Source organism: Penicillium roqueforti, assembly GCF_015533775.1.
Source record: "Penicillium roqueforti strain LCP96 04111 chromosome Unknown scaffold_25, whole genome shotgun sequence".
NCBI classification, from domain to species: domain Eukaryota; kingdom Fungi; phylum Ascomycota; class Eurotiomycetes; order Eurotiales; family Aspergillaceae; genus Penicillium; species Penicillium roqueforti.
In genome coordinates this window covers 256,425-274,339 of record NW_024067589.1, presented here as the reverse complement: position 1 = coordinate 274,339, position 17,915 = coordinate 256,425, and the positions used below count along the sequence as shown (strand labels likewise).

General features: G+C 50.4%; 8 protein-coding genes across 8 annotated transcripts; 5 read left to right on the top strand and 3 right to left on the bottom strand.

Moving 5' to 3' along the window:
* Nucleotides 1–137: 137 nt before the first annotated feature.
* Nucleotides 138–1,304, top strand: LCP9604111_7738 (uncharacterized protein; the record flags this gene model as incomplete). Its single annotated transcript, XM_039075803.1, has 5 exons — nucleotides 138–172; nucleotides 228–298; nucleotides 388–707; nucleotides 781–1,181; nucleotides 1,238–1,304. 5 exons carry the CDS (start codon nucleotides 138–140, stop codon nucleotides 1,302–1,304), a joined length of 894 nt encoding a protein of 297 aa, XP_038926353.1.
* Nucleotides 1,305–1,815: 511 nt separating this feature from the next.
* LCP9604111_7737 (uncharacterized protein) lies at nucleotides 1,816–3,019 on the bottom strand (the record flags this gene model as incomplete). Its single annotated transcript, XM_039075802.1, has 3 exons — nucleotides 1,816–2,256; nucleotides 2,306–2,607; nucleotides 2,671–3,019. The coding sequence occupies 3 exons, from the start codon at nucleotides 3,017–3,019 to the stop codon at nucleotides 1,816–1,818; spliced, it is 1,092 nt and encodes a 363-aa protein (XP_038926352.1).
* Nucleotides 3,020–3,354: 335 nt separating this feature from the next.
* On the top strand, nucleotides 3,355–4,059 carry LCP9604111_7736 (aminoacyl-tRNA hydrolase PTH2; the record flags this gene model as incomplete). Its single annotated transcript, XM_039075801.1, has 2 exons — nucleotides 3,355–3,679; nucleotides 3,755–4,059. 2 exons carry the CDS (start codon nucleotides 3,355–3,357, stop codon nucleotides 4,057–4,059), a joined length of 630 nt encoding a protein of 209 aa, XP_038926351.1.
* A 747-nt stretch (nucleotides 4,060–4,806) lies between these two features.
* Nucleotides 4,807–6,819, top strand: LCP9604111_7735 (U4/U6-U5 snRNP complex subunit SNU66; the record flags this gene model as incomplete). Its single annotated transcript, XM_039075800.1, has 1 exon — nucleotides 4,807–6,819. The coding sequence occupies one exon, from the start codon at nucleotides 4,807–4,809 to the stop codon at nucleotides 6,817–6,819; it is 2,013 nt and encodes a 670-aa protein (XP_038926350.1).
* Nucleotides 6,820–7,590: 771 nt separating this feature from the next.
* On the top strand, nucleotides 7,591–9,128 carry LCP9604111_7734 (uncharacterized protein; the record flags this gene model as incomplete). Its single annotated transcript, XM_039075799.1, has 5 exons — nucleotides 7,591–7,710; nucleotides 7,781–7,859; nucleotides 7,925–8,853; nucleotides 8,913–8,972; nucleotides 9,027–9,128. The coding sequence occupies 5 exons, from the start codon at nucleotides 7,591–7,593 to the stop codon at nucleotides 9,126–9,128; spliced, it is 1,290 nt and encodes a 429-aa protein (XP_038926349.1).
* Nucleotides 9,129–9,766: 638 nt separating this feature from the next.
* On the top strand, nucleotides 9,767–10,961 carry LCP9604111_7733 (HNH endonuclease signature motif containing protein; the record flags this gene model as incomplete). The annotated part of the gene is made up of 4 exons (XM_039075798.1): nucleotides 9,767–10,010; nucleotides 10,071–10,348; nucleotides 10,397–10,573; nucleotides 10,650–10,961. The coding sequence occupies 4 exons, from the start codon at nucleotides 9,767–9,769 to the stop codon at nucleotides 10,959–10,961; spliced, it is 1,011 nt and encodes a 336-aa protein (XP_038926348.1).
* A 1,019-nt stretch (nucleotides 10,962–11,980) lies between these two features.
* On the bottom strand, nucleotides 11,981–14,389 carry LCP9604111_7732 (RMD1 family protein; the record flags this gene model as incomplete). Its single annotated transcript, XM_039075797.1, has 4 exons — nucleotides 11,981–12,258; nucleotides 12,313–12,498; nucleotides 12,584–14,273; nucleotides 14,336–14,389. 4 exons carry the CDS (start codon nucleotides 14,387–14,389, stop codon nucleotides 11,981–11,983), a joined length of 2,208 nt encoding a protein of 735 aa, XP_038926347.1.
* Nucleotides 14,390–15,051: 662 nt separating this feature from the next.
* On the bottom strand, nucleotides 15,052–17,202 carry LCP9604111_7731 (uncharacterized protein; the record flags this gene model as incomplete). The annotated part of the gene is made up of 1 exon (XM_039075796.1): nucleotides 15,052–17,202. The coding sequence occupies one exon, from the start codon at nucleotides 17,200–17,202 to the stop codon at nucleotides 15,052–15,054; it is 2,151 nt and encodes a 716-aa protein (XP_038926346.1).
* Between the last annotated feature and the right edge of the window lie 713 nt (nucleotides 17,203–17,915).

Genomic DNA, 17,915 nt, shown 5'->3' with positions numbered 1-17,915 from the left:
AACTTTATGCACGACAGAATCCACATGGACCGAGAAGATTGGAAAAAAGACCTAATCGATTGCAATAAAAGAAATGATAGTCAGAAGGCATTTAGAAGGCATCTGGAATCAATCTAGAACATTATCTGCACTAAGGGATGGCGCCATTGGTGCAGAGAAAGGAGGCGCGGGAGTGAATTCAAGCGTTGTGGTTGGCCAGCGCTCAGGCCAGCTGTCGTCCCAACTAGCCATCTCCCTCTGAACACCATTCTTCCTCTTGTCTCTGACTGTGTCATCTCTATCCGCCTTTCAGTCATTGGTATGTATTCTGATATCACTAGTTTAACCTTGTATTAAACTTGATCCATCATTCCCGAAACTGTGTCACTAATCTGTTCCACGCCTCAGCCCTCAAGATGCGTTTCACGTCGCTCGTCACCCTCCTCCCTGCCCTGGCCATGGCCCAGGAGCAGGTTCCCCTCGCAGACCGCTTGCAGGGGTGGTTCAACCAGGTCAAGTCCTACGTGCCGACAGCAGCCCCCGTTGATTCCCCGGTGATCGAGAAGCTGGCCGCGAAGGTTACCGAGAAGAGTGTCACCCACCTGTCCCTGGACAATTGGAAGTCCGTCCTTACCCCGGGACCCCAGGCGGAGGATTGGCTGATCTACACCACTGGTGGTAATAAGACCTGCTTCGGTCGCTGCGGAACTGCCGATAAGGCATTCAAGGTGAGTTGATATTTTGCCCCCGACGCGTCTTTCGCCCGTCACAAAACTCTAACATCTTGTTCTCAATTCCTAGGAATCCGTCCTGTTGTTCTCCGCCGATCCTACCTCACCCCACCTCGGATACTTGGACTGTGAGGCCAACCAGGTTCTGTGTGCCGCCTGGTCCGCCAGCGCTCCCTCCGTCCAGTACTACCAGGTCCCCAAGGAGCCATCTGTTGGCGAGGAGCGTGCCCCGACTCCTCTCCACAACATTTACCTGAACGCCACCACCGTCACCCCCGAGACCATCTACGAGATCCACTCCAAGAAGACCTACGAGAAGGCCCCCCTCTACGAGGGTGCTCTCCACCCTGTTGACGGCTGGGTCGCTAAGTACCAGCTCAACATCCCCATGGGCTACGTTATCTGGGGTCTCGGTGCTGTTCCCAGCTGGCTGTTCATGATTGGTATCAGTTTCTTCAGCCGCACCATGATGTAAGTTGGAATTGATTTGTGCTTGTCATTTGATATCAGTCTAACACCGGAATTAGGAGCCGTCGCGCGGGTCCTACTGGAAACGCCCCTCGTGCTGCAGCCCCCGCTGGTAGCGCAAACTAAATAACCTCTTTTGGTCCCTGTTGGTGTTTTGGGTTGTATATAATCAGTGGTAGTGTATTGTGACGTGTCCAATATACTGCTTGGGTTGGTTTGTGTTCTTTGTTGGGCAGTCATCTGTCGGGAATGGAGCCTCTTCGATCTTAGGCCTTTTTCTAGCTACCTTTTTAATCAACGTATCCTAGCTAATTATCTAGTAGGAGATTGTAACAGATTCACCGAATATATTGGTAACTGTTTGATGCCAACCTTGCTTTGCCTCTGTATCCAAAACATTATTTAAACAGTATATCCCATTACACAGTACGTCCCGAAACCGATAAAATAATAGCGAACAAGAATCCTCAACCACTACACCCTTCCATTGACTTTAGATTCTTCCCGCAATTGCGTGTGTATTTCCTACGAATGTGACAAAGTAATTTCAGGCATGTATTCGCTTGTAATTTGAATAAACATTCAGAGATACGAAGTGCATAAATTCTTCGACATGCTAATGCCATTGTACCAATTTCTAGGTATCTAACCACCCGTCAAGTCGCAGGCCTGTAAGATATCCCAAATGTGTCGATCCATCTTCTCTGACATCCAGTTCCTCCATATCACGAAGAACCTGCTCGATATATTCGCTGACGCCGCTAAGTTTCATAATAAGTGCAATGGCGCGGTGGACATTGAGAAGCCGGGGGGATGGCGGATCTACCGTGTGATGGAGACTTAGGGTAAGCGATCGGGTGACGGGAAACAAGGGATCACGTAAGAAAGGACTGCGTTCTGTAGAGTCAATCCTGTACTGATGTTGTATGCCAGTATGTTCGAAATAGATCTTGAATTCGCCGAATAGCCGGTGGTAGTCTAGCGTTAGAGTGAGGGCGTTCATAGGACCGTCAATAAGATGGATTATTCCGGGATCGAATATGTCCAAGATCCGAAGAGCACTTTTCTTTGAATCGCTCTAGGCATATCAGCACCGTCAAAATACCAATCCTAATAATCAGACATACCAAATCGGTTTCACCAGAAGCTACCGTCGTCAGACAATAAGGGAAAATTTGGGCAACCTCCAAGTATTGAAATTGATCGCTAGACTCATCCTTCAATAGGTTCCCGTCATCATCAGCACAAAATTCCGCATTCTCCTCGAAACGCTTTCTGGCTGCTGCTCTATCGAATTTGCGAGACACTACACAGCGGTGGCGGTCGCGTAGAAGACAAGTCTGCTGCCACGTTCCGATCTGTGTTGAGTTCTGTAGCGATGATAACGATATGGGCGTTGGCTGTGATGTCTTGACTGATGATACTCTAACTGCAATTGCGAATGAGCATATACTTACTAGAGGACCATTATATATATAAGAGATTAACGAACGGGGAAGGAGAAAATTTTCAACGATATACTCAGCAAACATTTCTAGGCTCTCGTGAAGCTTGTTTATTTGTTCTGGCTCCCATGAAGAAAATCCTTCGAAGAATTCCAAGGCGTGAGTAATATCAGAATCGAAGGCATGTCCTTCATCATCAAGCAGGTCCTTATGGATATACGAGAGGAAGAAAGTCACAAAGGTATCCGGCGATTTAACGTGCTCGAGAGCAGCCTGGATAAGTGACGCAGGCCGATAGCCCTTCCGAACGGTCTTCTCGGAGCCATAATGCCGTATAAGCCTGATCACTAGGTTCCTTGCCGACTTGTGCTGTTGTGATGTTAATGATAAGGGCATTGAGAAGTCTAAAGCCCCCTCTATGGAGGGATGGTGACGGTGAGTCGCCATCGCTAGAACCTTGCGAGCCTTAGGGTGAGGCGAGGAAGTAGAAAGCCAAAGCCAGAACCGGCGCAACGAAGTCACACAATTGAGAATATTGATACATCTTATATAGAATATAAAGACATCCAGTCTCTAATAATGTGTTTCATCTGAAATCTATCAAACTAACGAAGAAAAATGAGCCCAAGGTGGGCGCAGTGGAACAAAACGTGAAGTCTAGGGCGGTCGAGCTTCCCTCAAATTTCATTTCGCCAGGCCGAGATCTCCAACCACCAACTAACCAACTCAAAATGGCCGCACCAGTACCGCTAGATCGCATACCCCCCACGACGGCCGCCTATGTGATTGCAACAGCCATCATTGCAGGCGTGACCGGATATTTCATCGGCCAAGGCTCCTCAATCAGCCTCTTCAAAGAAAAGGAAGGGTGGCCAAACAGCTACGATGTGAAGGTCCACAGCCATTCCTCCGACGAGGAGGACGAATCAGACTCTGAAGAAGGAGAGACCGACGAGGAAGATGAGGGCAACGGCGAAGAACTGTCGAGCTTCAAGGACAACAGCGAGGAGGTGAAGCTGGTGCTCGTCGTTCGCATGGACCTAGGCATGACCAAAGGTATGTGTTCTTCGCGCAACGTTTCAATTATTCCTCACATTTGTGTTGCAAGCGCTTACAATCTCTTCCTTCTAGGCAAAATCGCCGCTCAATGCGGCCACGCTACCCTTGCTTGCTACAAATACTTCCTCGAATACGCACCTGAGTCGCCTATCCTCAGAAAATGGGAGCGCGGTGGCCAGGCCAAGATCGCATTGCAGGTTAAGTCCGAGGATGAGCTGCTAGTGATGCAGGCTCAGGCTATTAGCCTTGGACTTTGCGCGCGCGTTATTCAGGATGCTGGGCGCACTCAAATTGCAAGTGGCAGCAAGACCGTGCTGGGAATCTTGGGACCCAGGAGCGTGGTGGACGGGGTGACGGGACACTTGAAGCTGTTGTAAATGGTTACACATTATACATTTGCTCGTTTGGCATTTAGATAGGCAATGACGATCATGACCTCGACGACCAGGTTTCCGACGTTACCGTATCCATCGCGTTGAGCATGCGACACACGGTGATACATCACATGCGGACATAGTCGACATAATTGTAGCACGTTTCCTAGATACCCTAGTCGCGCAAAAAGGGGACCTCCTTTGAATCTAGGAGCTTTATAGTGGAATTACGAGTTCTATATAAGAGATGTTGGCAAGTCATGGTTATTCCCTAACCTCAGCGGCCAACGGCCAATCGGCAAAGAGATATGAAATATGACGCCGTCCGACACCAAGCTATCAAGCCGAGCTCACCAGTGGGAGCTCAAGACCCGCGTCACAAGGCGCAGACAATTATTCTGAGATCTGTCGACCGGAAACCGTAAAGGCCATCCACAAAAATGATGGCTCCAAGCTCGTCGAAATGCCCAGCTCTCAACCACCACACAGAAACCAGTCAGACTGGAGTCCATGGACAGGAAATCTAGGCACAGATCCGGTTTTGGTAAAGAAGAAAAAGAGGAAGGGAAAAGCGGAAAGGCTCTTATTTATGTCCCCAAGTGGGGCCGGTAAGATTTTATGGCGCTAGCCTAGATAGGGATAGTGCAATGTGACCACATCACGTGATCCGATTGCGGTTATCAGGAATCCAAACGGCGTTGCGCTGATAGCCATTAGTACCTTTCCATCCCTCCTTCACACACCGTCAAAATGGCGGACGCTCTATCCATCGAGCAAAACAACAAGATTCGAGTGGCTCTTGGCCTCAAGCCACTCCCAGTTCCTGGTGCCGGCCCAGAATTCAGAGAAGACGACGACAGCGAGTCCGGCGAGGAAGAAGACCCAGCCAGCACTCTCGAGTCGCGACAGGCGAAAAGTTATGAAAATTGGAAGAAGATCCAGGACACCACCGAAGCGAAACGGAAACGAGATGAGAAGAATGCCGCCATCAAGCGGGCGCGTGACATTGCCCAACGCAATATACAACTCCAAGGATCGACACTAGGCGAGGCGAATGGCGACGAACTCGATACCAAAGCCTGGCTGTCACAATCCAAAAAGCGCCAAAAGAAAATCGAGAAAGAACGCGCCCAGAGACTTGCCGAGGAACTCGAAGAGCGGGAGCGCCTTGCAGAAGCCGAGTACACTGCAGCGGATTTGGCTGGTATCAAGGTCGGACACTCTGCGGGTGCTTTCGATGGTGGTGAAGATCACATCCTGACGCTTAAGGACGCAGCGGTGGATGATGAGGAAGAGGACGATGAGCTCCAAAACCTCGATTTGGTCGAGAAGGAAAGAACCGAAGAGAGGCTGGAGCTTAAGAAGAAAAAGCCTGTCTACGATCCCACGGCGGAGAACCAGGGTCTCCTTTCACAATACGACGAGGAGATCGATGGCAAAAAGCGAAAGAGATTTACACTCGACGCCCAAGGCTCAACCGAAGAACGCGAAGCAAAGCGACAGGAAGTTTCCAACCAGTTGCGGAAGAACATTATCAGCCTCGACTTTGAACCGGAAGTGCCATCATCCGATTACATGGACATCAGCGAAGTCAAAATTAAGAAGCCTAAGAAGAAGAAGGCCAAAGCTACAAAACAGAGGACTTTGATGGACGAGGATGACGTTGCTCCGGTTGCGGATTCGACCGATACACAAGGATATTCAGCTATGGATATTGATTCGAAGGGTGGAGTCCCAGTCTCTGCTCCCCGCAAGGCCATAAACGAAGATGTTTCTTTCGTGGATGACGATGACCTTCAAGCCTCTCTTGCGTTGCAACGACGAGCAGCATTCAAGAAGCGCAAGAAGATCAGCCCTGAGGAGCTTGCTAAGCAGCTTCGAGAAGAGGAGACTCAGACCCCGATGGATATTGAAAATTCGGATAACGAGGGCGAGGGGCCTGGCCTTGTTATCGACGAAACCTCAGAATTTGTGGCAAATCTACACAAGCCTACACTTCTGGAGCAAGAAGAAAAACACGCTACAACCGCGGCCAAAGAGCGCGAAAGTTCCAACGCGGAGCCCGAAGGTGAGGGCGTCGAGATCGATATGGACCGTTACGGCGATATCGAAGACGAAGAGGAACTTGCTGCGCGCATCGAGCGCGATGAAGTATCTCCGGCCCAGCCACCACAACTTACCGGCACCGGCCTAGAAGAGGAATCAACTCTAGACCATGGTCTTGCTGCTACTCTATCAATGTTGAAATCGCGCGGTCTCGTCAAAGACAACGACAGCACCAGCCAAAACGCTCTCATGCGTGATCGCCAGCGTTTCTTGGCCGACAAGTCGAACCGCGAGTCCGAAATCGAGCGACGCGCCCGACAGCAGCGTGAGCGGGACCGTACCTCTGGTAAGCTTGATCGCATGTCAGCCCGCGAGCGCGAGGAGCACGCGCGCTGGGAGAACAAGCATCGTGACCAGCAGGAAGCACGTCATATCGCCGAGGTATTCAACCGCGAATACAAGCCCGACGTGCAACTGCGGTATGTGGATGAGTTCGGTCGCAACATGAACCAGAAGGAAGCATTCAAGCAACTTAGTCACCAGTTCCACGGCAAGGGCAGTGGAAAGATGAAGACCGAGAAGCGCCTCAAGAAGATCGACGAAGAGAAGAAGCGCGAGTCTATGAGCACGCTGGACAGCAGCCAGAACACTGGCATGAACACTGCTGTGGGCACTGCTGCGCGCAAGAATCGCCAGGCTGGGGTTCGCCTGGGCTGATGCTTTTTCTTTCTTCCCAATAGCCAAATACCAATTTACGATATCCAAAGTCTAGCCCAAAAGTCCTTCCGAAGCTCCGTAGATCCGCAGATATATTTAGATAGTTATATTTAGGCCTGATCAGTTAGACGATCAGGCAACGTTGCTGTAGGGAGAAGACGGATGTCACCAAGTTCAATCTTATGTATCCGACTTCGTACATATGGGATTGACATACAGGTATTTAACCCAGTTGTCCCTATACAACCTTAGAAAATAATCAAGGTGGTCGGAATGTCAGACACGAGGAAAAATGGAGAATTCCTTCTCCAACTGTGAGGGGAAAAACGGTGTAGATCCAGACAGATCAGTTCACCGGAGATTCGACTTGCCGACAACTGTAGAAATGGGCTGATGTTGCTATACATGCGCGAATGGATATATATAAGGAGCGCACGAATGAATCCAGCCAATGAATCATATCCTAAACCCTAGATATCATTACAATTCCCTCATCTCTAGCAACTAAATCATAGAGAACAACAAATATTTAGCCGGAGGATTGCTGCAAATTCCGATTGGTTGTACCTGGTACCTCCACCCAGGCGGAGATGCATACCAACTCGCAGGTACCCGATACCGCCATCACATGAGTCAGGGCAAAAACATCGGGACTACGTCTCCGGTCCTTTATATTCCTTCGCTCTCCCGATCCTTCCCTTCCTCCTTCCAATCCCAAATCCAGGAGGTCCAGGTCTTGCCCTTTCGATTTTCTTCGTCTACTCTGCCATTATGCTTTCCACTTTCAGAGTCGCCAGCCGGTCGGCTGCCCCCCGTGGGGTCAACTTGCGCACCGTCTTGATCGGAGCTAGAAACGCATCGGCCTGGGCCAATGTTCCCCAGGGTCCTCCTGTAAGCTTTGTGCTTGCAACCACCGTAATCGTGGTTTGAAAGGCCAATTCTAACGTAGCTCGGTTAATAGGACGCCATTCTCGGTATCACCGAAGCTTTCAAGGCCGACTCCTTCAAGGAGAAGATCAACCTCGGTGTGGGTGCCTACCGTAAGCCTCGTCCCGAATAATCGTGTCGCGTAATGGATTGCTGACGAGTCATTCCGCTGTTTTAGGTGACGACAAGGGCAAGCCTTACGTCCTGCCCTCTGTCCGTGCCGCTGAGGACAAGGTCGTCGCAGACCGTATGGACAAGGAGTACGCTGGCATCACCGGTGTTCCCAGTTTCACTACGGCCGCCGCGGAGCTCGCCTACGGCGCTGACTCCTCCGCCATCAAGGACAACCGCCTCGTCATCACTCAGACTATCTCCGGCACCGGTGCCCTGCGCATTGGCGGTGCTTTCCTCCAGCGGTTCTACCCCGGCGCGAAGAAGATCTACATCCCCAACCCCAGCTGGGCTAACCACAAGGCTGTCTTCTCCGACTCCGGTCTCGAGGTCGCCCAGTACAGCTACTACAACAAGGACACCATTGGCCTCGACTTCGAGGGTCTGATTGCCGATATCAAGGCCGCCCCCGAGGGCAGCATCATTCTGCTCCACGCTTGCGCTCACAACCCCACCGGTGTCGACCCTACCGAGGCGCAGTGGCGTCAGATCAGCGATGTCATGAAGCAGAAGGGTCACTTCGCCTTCTTCGACATGGCCTACCAGGGCTTTGCCAGCGGCAACGCCGACAAGGATGCCTTTGCTCCCCGCCACTTCGTCAAGGAGGGCCACAACATCGCTCTTTGCCAGAGTTTCGCCAAGAACATGGGTCTGTACGGCGAGCGTGTCGGTGCTTTCTCCCTCGTTTGCGAGAACGCCGAGGAGAAGAAGCGTGTCGATTCGCAGATCAAGATCCTCATTCGTCCCTTCTACTCCAACCCTCCCGTCCACGGCGCCCGTGTCGCCTCCACCATTATGAATGACCCTGCTCTTAACAAGCAGTGGCTCGGTGAGGTCGAGGGCATGGCTAGCCGCATCATTGAGATGCGCGCTCTTCTCCGCACCAACCTTGAGAAGCTCGGCAGCAAGCACGACTGGTCCCACATCACCAGCCAGGTGAGATCTCACAACTCGATTTCCTAAGTATGATCCAAATGACTAACATGATATTCCAGATCGGCATGTTCGCCTACACTGGCTTGAAGCCCGAGCAGATGGACACCCTTGCTAAGGAGGTAAGATTTATACCCGCATACTTTCTCTAGTCTGATCGCTAACGACTCCCCTAGCACTCTGTCTACGCTACCAAGGACGGCCGTATCTCCGTCGCTGGTATCACCACCGGAAACGTCAAGAGACTCGCCGAGTCTATCTTCAAGGTTACTGGTTAAATGCAAAACCGCTTGAAAAGAAATCTTGAAGGATATACGATAAAAAATGAATGTTAGGGGAGTGAGAGAAACCGGGCCTGGGTTTCGTTTTAAAATCTCGGTCCTCTTGTACTGATATCTAATGTCTCTGTTTCAAATTAGCATTGTTCGGCTCTGTCCGTCTTAACGGGGATTTTGGATTCGTTTTCTACATTGTTCTTTTCTTGTTCTTGTGGAAAATACTCTGTAAACTCATGTAGTCCATTGCTCTCTCATCGGCATTATAACTTTGGATTTATGCCCTGATTAGGCTTACAGCCCGTAATGAATTATGTACCTATGTTGTAGATGAGAATCTTGATATGCTAACTATATGGGGTTAGTCCTGGTGAAATTTAGCCCTAAGCCCTAGTTCGCTCGATGGGGCCGTGCCACCGCGTGACTTATGTACATAGTCACCCCACAAAATATTTGAACATTCTATTGATAGTTCACCCGTTACTTTTTTCTCAGCCAATCAATTTCTTCCGCATCCATACCACAATGGCCCCAAAAAGAAAAAGATCGACGTTACCATCCAAACTCCGACGATACGATTGGCACGGCATCGGGACCCTGGTCCGAGCGCATCACGGCTAGACCAGCGAGGCTTATCCACAATGTCCACTGAGTTGGCGGACGATTGGTCGACTCTAGCAGCAAAAGCGCAGGCACGGATTTCTCAATACAAACCTCAGCAGCATCAGCAACACGCAAATTTCCTCCCCGTGTCCCTAAATGCATTTATTACCTGGCTACCTGAAGGTGGGCGTGAATGTCTGGCTAGGGACATCATAGGTTCAAAATCCGACAACGAACTTTATGATATCTTTAGCAATTTGCTTACAGGTCCTGCTACACCGAGTGAGTCTAGGAAATACTTGTCTAGAGTAACATCGAGCACTAATCAATCCTCGGGATTAGTGAGAGCACGTTCAAAGCCACCATCAGTCAGCCCCTCCCCGCACGCAAAACGCGAGGCGCATGTTGAGGCTGTAGCAGCCACGCTTACCCAACCAGAAAAGCGAACGTCACAGTTCAAGGAACTCTGTCTCAAACGCGATGATAATCATTGCGTGATCACTGGCGAACTAGACATTGAATACTGGGAGGAGCTTAACCGCCCAGAGGAACCCTATTTCGGACGGACCGAAGGCGCGCATATCATTCCGTTTTGCTATGCATCATGGGAAAGCGCCGAGGTATTATACCTGCAGTGAATAAATGATTATATACAAATGAAATGATAGGATGCACCAAGTGGAACCTGCCAGCAATGGGAGGTTTTATACCGCTGCTTTCCCCTTGTCAGACAAGTCCAAGAAGGAATCGGTACTGAAACAATCAATGATACCTCAAATGGGATGACCCTACGCGCGAACATCCATGTCGAGTTTGGGAGATTTACCATCGCATTAAAGCCAACTGTAAGTAGCCAATGGCATATCGTATGTATTACGGTCTGATCTCACTGACATACAAATGCGGCATTAAAACCAAGAGAATGTGTACGAGGTCAAGACTTTCCCGCGCTTTCCCAAATGGGATATTTCAGCACTGCCCACAAGTAGCACCATCCACTTGACGCAAGCCGATGATGCGCAGGACGTAGCCCTGCCTAAGGCAGCTCTCTTAGACTGCCATTACCGACTTTCTGAGATTCTAAATGCTTCGGGGATGGGACATGTTATTGATCGTTATCTCAGAGACTGGGAGGACATCAAGTGCGAGGCCCCAAAAACCCTCGATGAGGCTGGTCGAACAAATGTCAACGCATTTCTGCAGGCTGGTTTGTGGGAGCATGCTCTTGCTTGAAATGACAATCCTCGTGCCTTCTTATTCATTAAAGCCAATGATAGCTTCCCGCACTCATAGGCCATCCATGTCGATGTAGAGATCACCTTTGTCAAGGATAGAGGATGTGTGAGTGACTAGCTTTACTTGACCAAATTTTGGATGGAATAGTACCCCTCCAAGGTCTAAAACTAGGTTGATAGGACCAATCGTAACTGGCGTGGATCGAGACATCTCCTGAATAATAACCTCGTGGGAAGAAAAGGATATATATATAGTCTTAGACAAAAAAAACACATTGCCGGGCATGTTATTACCATCTCTATATAACTATACTTTCAGCGAGATCAAGTACCTTAATCTCTTTCCTATTCCAAGATTTGTTCTAGGAGTTGAGTAAATATCTACAAGACATGGATGAACTAACTAAGCCAAATGCGTACAAGGACTGTATGCAGCCAACGCTCCACAGTGAATCAATACAGCCTAGACCGCGCCGATGAGTCTGTACGACACATAATGTGCTGGCAGCAGCCCCCCTCCGCCCTACGTTGCATCTACACACCGTTCTTTCCACGTCGTCTCACTGGTTAATAAATGAATTGCCAAGACTCAATGTACTCCAGCTATAGAGCTTGTAACAGTCATACCCACCTTGATGCAAATCGGGCCTGAGTTAAGCAAGGATCTACAACGCTGCGGCTAGGCTCAATGAGTAGCTTGGACGACCTCGGATGTCCACGGATATGACACGCCTTTACTCGATCCAAACTCCAAAGTGGCTTAGAAAGAGCACCTAGCGTCATATGACGGGGCAATATTAGCTACATGCCTGGGCAGTTAGAGTAGTATATGAAGACCGAGAATGTGGAGTGTAGTGTTGCTAAAATGGTAGGCAGAGGAACAAATTCAAAAAGGAAACATGTATTAAGAATCTGTCAGTTTTGGGGTAATATGCAATCGAAGAGAAATTTTGTCCAGCGACCCCTTCCGCAACACCAAGTGCGCCATAACATCCACATTTTAGAAAGCCAAATGAATCAATATCCTATCATTCCGCTGACGCCCATATCCGATCCAGCGCCTGGAGGTCCGAGAGAGGGACAGATGCAGCCTGGAGGTGCATTGGCGGCAGAGTATGGGTACCACTCCGGGGATGGAGAAGGGGCGACAGATCGGCCCATGACACGGGCTAAGATATTAGCAGGTGAACGGGCAGACCCTTGGCTTGAATTGAGAAGAGCGAAGCGGAGGAAGACCTCGGAGGTTGTAACAATGATTGAAATGACGATGAGGACAATGATAATCCAGGTTTGGTCTAGAGTGAGGTTAGTTGGGAGGCTGGGGAGCGAAAAGAGAAGGTTAGACATACGGGAAGTGCGGTTGTCGGCAATCGAGTCGGACAAGATTTCTGCAAGATCGAGGAATACGCGACATCTCTCGTTGAGGACCTGGATGCGTGGTTTGATCTCCAAATACTCGCGCACGGCGAGGTAGAGCGGGTAAAGGGTTGGCTCGCTCTCCCAGAAGAAGTTGGGGACGTCGAGCATATTAGAAGCTAGTGGAGAATGTTAGTAGGGAACAAAGTCTCTTATCTGCAGCATAGCTTGCAAGACGACCCATAAAGGGGGTTAGGAACTTACAAAGGTTGACCTCGACACGACTCTTGAACAATCGACCCAAGATCCGGAAGACTTCTTCGCGCTTCATGCCCAGTTGGCCTGAAACTGCAAGACGTGTGGGAACGTCTTTAGCATCCGCCATCTGTCGGGCCATGACTTCCTCGAAGAAGCAGAGTTTAGTGCTCTGTGCAATACCATGGCTAATAGCGAGCTTGATCATGTGGTCGCCACTGCGAAGAGTAATCATATCGTTATAGACTCGCGGGCGCGAGATCTCAGTCGAATACTCGAAATGGAACTCCTCTGTCTCAAAGTCCTCCTCATCAAGAGGCATCGTCGCTAGAGGGATAGGGATACCAGTTGCAGATGATGTTGCAAATGCCAGATCGGCCAGCAGGTCTTTCTCTTGTCGCTCGGTGAAGTTCCAGAAGACGACAACGCCGTAACTGAAAACGAACATTTCAGCCACATTGTATAACGTCCGAGCTGGGGCTTGCGGTGTTGAGGACGAGGAGGATGTAGGGGCTGGCAGAGAAGGACGGTCTCGAATAAAAGTGTGGGTATCATCCGTGCTGTGTCTTCGGCGGCGAAGTGCAGGTTCAGGCGAAGATTGCCCAGTCCCTTGGTTGCTGTCTGGTTGCGGGAGTGGCGAGATATGCTGCAACCCATCGACACTAGAGCCGGAGCTGGTAGCTTGTTCATGGTCATCAAGGAGGTGGCCACGAATTTCTTCACTGTCACCATTCAAGAATTCCGCATGATTTCCCTCCTGGGAATCATGACCCTCAGGCTGTGGCGGCGCTTCATAATGGTGCTCATCCTCTGGACGATTGTGTCCACCAACCGAATGCTCCTCCGTCTCAAGCATATATTCATCATGATGATCACGAAGTTCATTCCGTTCAATCTCCTCATCCAACAAGGATTTTCCACCGGGGTATTTCAGCACAGGGCTACTCCGCAGACGATACCCCTCATGGCCCGGCAAAAGAGGGAGGTGATACGCGGTGTAGAGACAATCATCATAGAGCTTTGTCCGTCCACCATGCTGCTCCTTAACAAAAGTAGCAAGCGACCCCATCTTATACGCCTGGGCTGTACAGTACGCCGTAACACGCGCAAGCTTTTCCGTCCGGCGCGCCTTTGGCAACCGCTCCGCATAACTCTTCGCGCGCTCAGGAGCAATACGGCGTTTCTTCATGACTTCTTCCTCATCCAGCAGGGGTGCAAAATCATTATCAATGCCGAAATCACCCCCAAGTCGCTTCGACACAAGCAATTGGCGTCTGATCCTTTCCGGGTCGATATTTTTCTCCTTGGCTAGACGCGCGACAAGCTCCTCGTCCACGAGGTCGGCACCATCGGAGTCATCGTCTTCTTCAATTTCGCCCTCCTCCAGTTCGCCGGTGTCAGGCAGAAGAACCAGCTTTTCACTGACTTTCGTTGTTCGAGGCGGGAGTCGCGGTTGCGCAGCGAGTCGGCCCATCGTGCCGCCGGATCCTGCTACTGCGCTGCTGCCTGAGCTGGTTATCAAGCCTCCAGATGCGGAGGCAAGACGGCGTGCCCGTGAGATTGGTGGTGGGCCGCGCTGCTGCATTGAAGGGACGTCAGAGGCGTATTGGAGGACGTTGTCGACGGTGATGAACCGGGTTGCGGGCGAGCGGCGTCGTCGCGGTATCTGGGGCTGTTGCTGGTCTCTTGAATCTGTGACCTGTATTAAAAATATGTGTTAGTTGAGCTTGGTTGTACGGTTGATTTGATAGTCAATCCTACCAAGACGGTTGGGCTGCGCTGGCTAGTCCCTCGTCCTCGGGCCGGCGGAGTCATTGTCAAACGAGCTTAGAATAAGCGCTTGAGTATGTTTGTTTGTAATTATTTGCCGGCACTTTCCAACATAGAAGAGATAATTGACCGTGTATGTATCAATTGCTATGTCTGATGCTCCGAGCCAGCAAGTTCGAATGGCCTCGAGACTAAACCCAACTGGGAATAGTTCATTGAGCGACCAAATGACGTCTACTCTTACAATCACGTGCATCTGATTCACTAGGTAATCCCGTGACACTGCCACGTGCTACACCGCTCAATGGAACAGGGCCCACAATACCTCGTTGGGACTAGCAGATTGCAGATGGCGTTTTGGTCGATCTGGGGTAAAGTGAAGATCGGCCGGAAGCTGGTTCCAGTGCTTGTTGACTACAAAATGAGGTGAGACTGAGGTATTGATATTTTGTCTATTGTGAGGTCTCATTGGTTTCAGAGGTCAATATGGCTTTCGACTAATTGTTTGTGCTGATTGGTGGCCTAGCTATCCGAAAGCAAAGTGCTAGAACATGGAAGGAAAATGGGTCATAATAATATGAATTGCTATGGTAACGATGAGAAATATGAGAGATAAACATACAAACGCCGTGCTGTCGGTTCATTTGGCACCCTTCCGAGGGCGAACTGGTCATGCAGATGGGATAGAAGAGAATAACGAAATTAAATTACGAATGAAGGCCATCACGAAGCTGCCGATCTTCGTCCCAGATTTCCTTCTTCATGCGCTGTAGATGAATGTGCTGCTTTTGCAGCTTGTCGAGGTCGACCTGAGGTGGATTGGGGAGCGCTGCAAGGGAGTCATGTAGGTTGCGGTACTTTGTGTAAAAGTTCTTGAATTTCTGAGATTTCTCCCGCAGCTGCTGTCTCAGAATTTCATAGCTCATTGGTGGAGATGCACTACCTGTGCTGCCACCGCTGGAGGAGCTCACCGCTCGGCGACGCTTAGCTTCCAAGTTTCCAGTAGGACGTCCCGCCTGGGGCGCGGACAATTGATCAGATTCGGCCTTGCGCTTCAATGGGTTTGTGGTAGTGGAGGTAGCCTTCGCGATGCCGTTGGTCTGTGGAGTAGCTCTGGCAGGTTTGGCTGCGGCAGGGGCTGCACGGCCCACTTTGGGTTTGGCCAGCTGGGTGATGAGAGGCGAAGATGAAGATGAACCGGAGGATTGGTTCTGGCTGTCCGCTCGGCTGCGGTTGCTACTGGTAGAGTCGGACACGTTGGAAGGAGGGGAGGAGCCGAGTGGAGACGGCTTCTGCGGTGAAGTCGAGGGCCGAGAGGGAGGACGCTTGGAACCTGTAACCTTGGTGGCCGGTTTGGATGGTTCAAGCTTAGGTTTCGATGTCTCGGGTTTATTCTTGGAAGCAGGAGCAGGACTAGATGAGACTGAGGGAGTATCGGTGGTGCGAGCCTTGGCCGGTGCCTTGATTTTCGGTACTGGGGGCTTCGAATTGGATGGAGTCCGCTTGTGTTCCTTCGGTTGCTGCTTGGGTGCAGGCGCGGGAGCGGGGGCGGGGGCAGGGGAAATATCTTGCATGTCGGTATCATCATCTTCGTCCGAACTGTGTACGAATTCTGCGGACTTGATCTTGCTGTCCACTTTGACTGGGGCCTTCCCACCAGTCTTCTTCGTAACCCGTCCGGTGAGGGTACTGTTGGTATTCTTGGGTTTGGTAGACCGCTTGGTCGGGTCCTTGTCGCGGGCCTTTTGTGAGGCCGAAGCAGTCTTGGGAGCAGGCGCGGATCCTTTTGTAGCGCGGTCGGTCTCATTGTCCTTGCCCGAATCTTCCCCATTGGCTTTGGCGGATGGTGCGGCAGGTTTCTGGGGTGGACCAGTACGAAGGTTCAAACGCGAAAGGCACTTACCCTTGCCTCGTTCAGCCTTTGGAAGAAGTGTTTGCCAAAGTTTGTCGGACCGAGAGATGCGCATGCGATCGAAGGCAGAGATAGAATTCTCAATGGCCTCTTTCCGGTCCTCCTCGGTGTAATTGAAACCGAACACATCAAGATCCTTGTAAACTTTGTCCTTGAGATCATATTTCTCGGGGTTGATTCGGTTCAGAACTCCGAATTTCTCGCCGAGGGCGGTGCAATCGTCGACGGTGGTGCGGGTTTGGCGGGCAAGGAACTTGGCCGAGACGGCACGGACAGCGAGAAGGTGAATGAAGGGAACCTTGAGGGCTTCAAGCCTCGCATGGTCTTTATTCTCCATCATTGGAGCCGATGTTGGAGTCATTGCAAAAGAAGGAGACTTGGGAGCACCCAAGATAGGACTAGCAGTGAGGGAACGATTGGCAGCAGTCTTGAGGAAACGATCTTTCTCGAGCTCAATTTTGGTGGTGGGACCTTTGTAGCCTGACTTGCTGCCCCGAAGAGCCTTCAACTCATCAGGGTGTGAGATGATGTGAGTCTTCTTCGACTCCTTTCCCCGCTCATGGGCATTCAATTTTTCCTCCAAATCTGCCAGCGCCTGATCGGTGGCCGCAGTGGCATTTTTAGCCTTTTCCACCTCGAGGCTATGGCTCAACACCCCGGTGAAGTACAGTGTCTCTTTATCGGATGAGCTGTGGTAGATCTCGGATCGGTGCGTTTCGGGGTAGGCATGGAACATTTGAGATTTGCCTCCGTAGTGAAGTGACGGGTGTTTTCCCAGCCGGACTCGAGCCGGTTGATCCTTCCGTAGGCTCTGGATCAGATCATCGAGGGTGCTCTGCACCAAATTCAATCGCATGATCTGATTTGGCTTGACAGAAGGATCACCGGACTCATCTCCGAGGTGGAGAGACAGCCCGGTCGGGGGAATATTCAGACTGGTCGACATTATGGGAGTGGAGGAGAGGTCAGGGTAGGGAGGAAGGGAGAGGGATTCGAGATTGTGAGCAGGGTCGGATGGCAGCGTGAGAGCTGCAGGTCAGGCGGCCAACTGCACGAGGGAATGAGGTAAAACCATACGCCATAAGATCGGCGTTGAAAATATGGAATAAGAGGAATCAATGCAGAATGTAAGATGCAAATGGTATAGACAGAGAAGTGAAGAAGAAGAAAGATGAGGAGAAGGGCAGAAAGGCCAAGAGCAAGGCGAAGCGTCGGAGAGAGAGTGGGGAGAGCTGACGGCGATTCCTTGTAAAATTACAGGGGATTTTCCCGATTTTCCTTTTTCTTTTTCTTTAATTAATTGTCCATGTACGGAGTATTCTCCTATAAGGAAGTACGAAGTACGAATGTGCAAATGTGCTTATGCTAGTATGTATAGTATTTAAGAATTGAACATATCTTACTCCGTACTCCTAATGCTCTATTTCCTCCAGTCCACTCTGTTTGATACTGTATCGGCCTTTGTTCTGACTCCAAGTCCAACTTGTAAACTTCTTTTCTTCCTTTTTCCTTCTTTCCCCTTTGTTCTCCGAAACCCACAACTACATAAGTACCTACTTATATCCTACAACTTATATATAGTCAACTACAATATACACTCAACTACTCCGTAGACTTGGCCTACACCTGTATACCCAATCGTACCAAGCGCAGCCGACT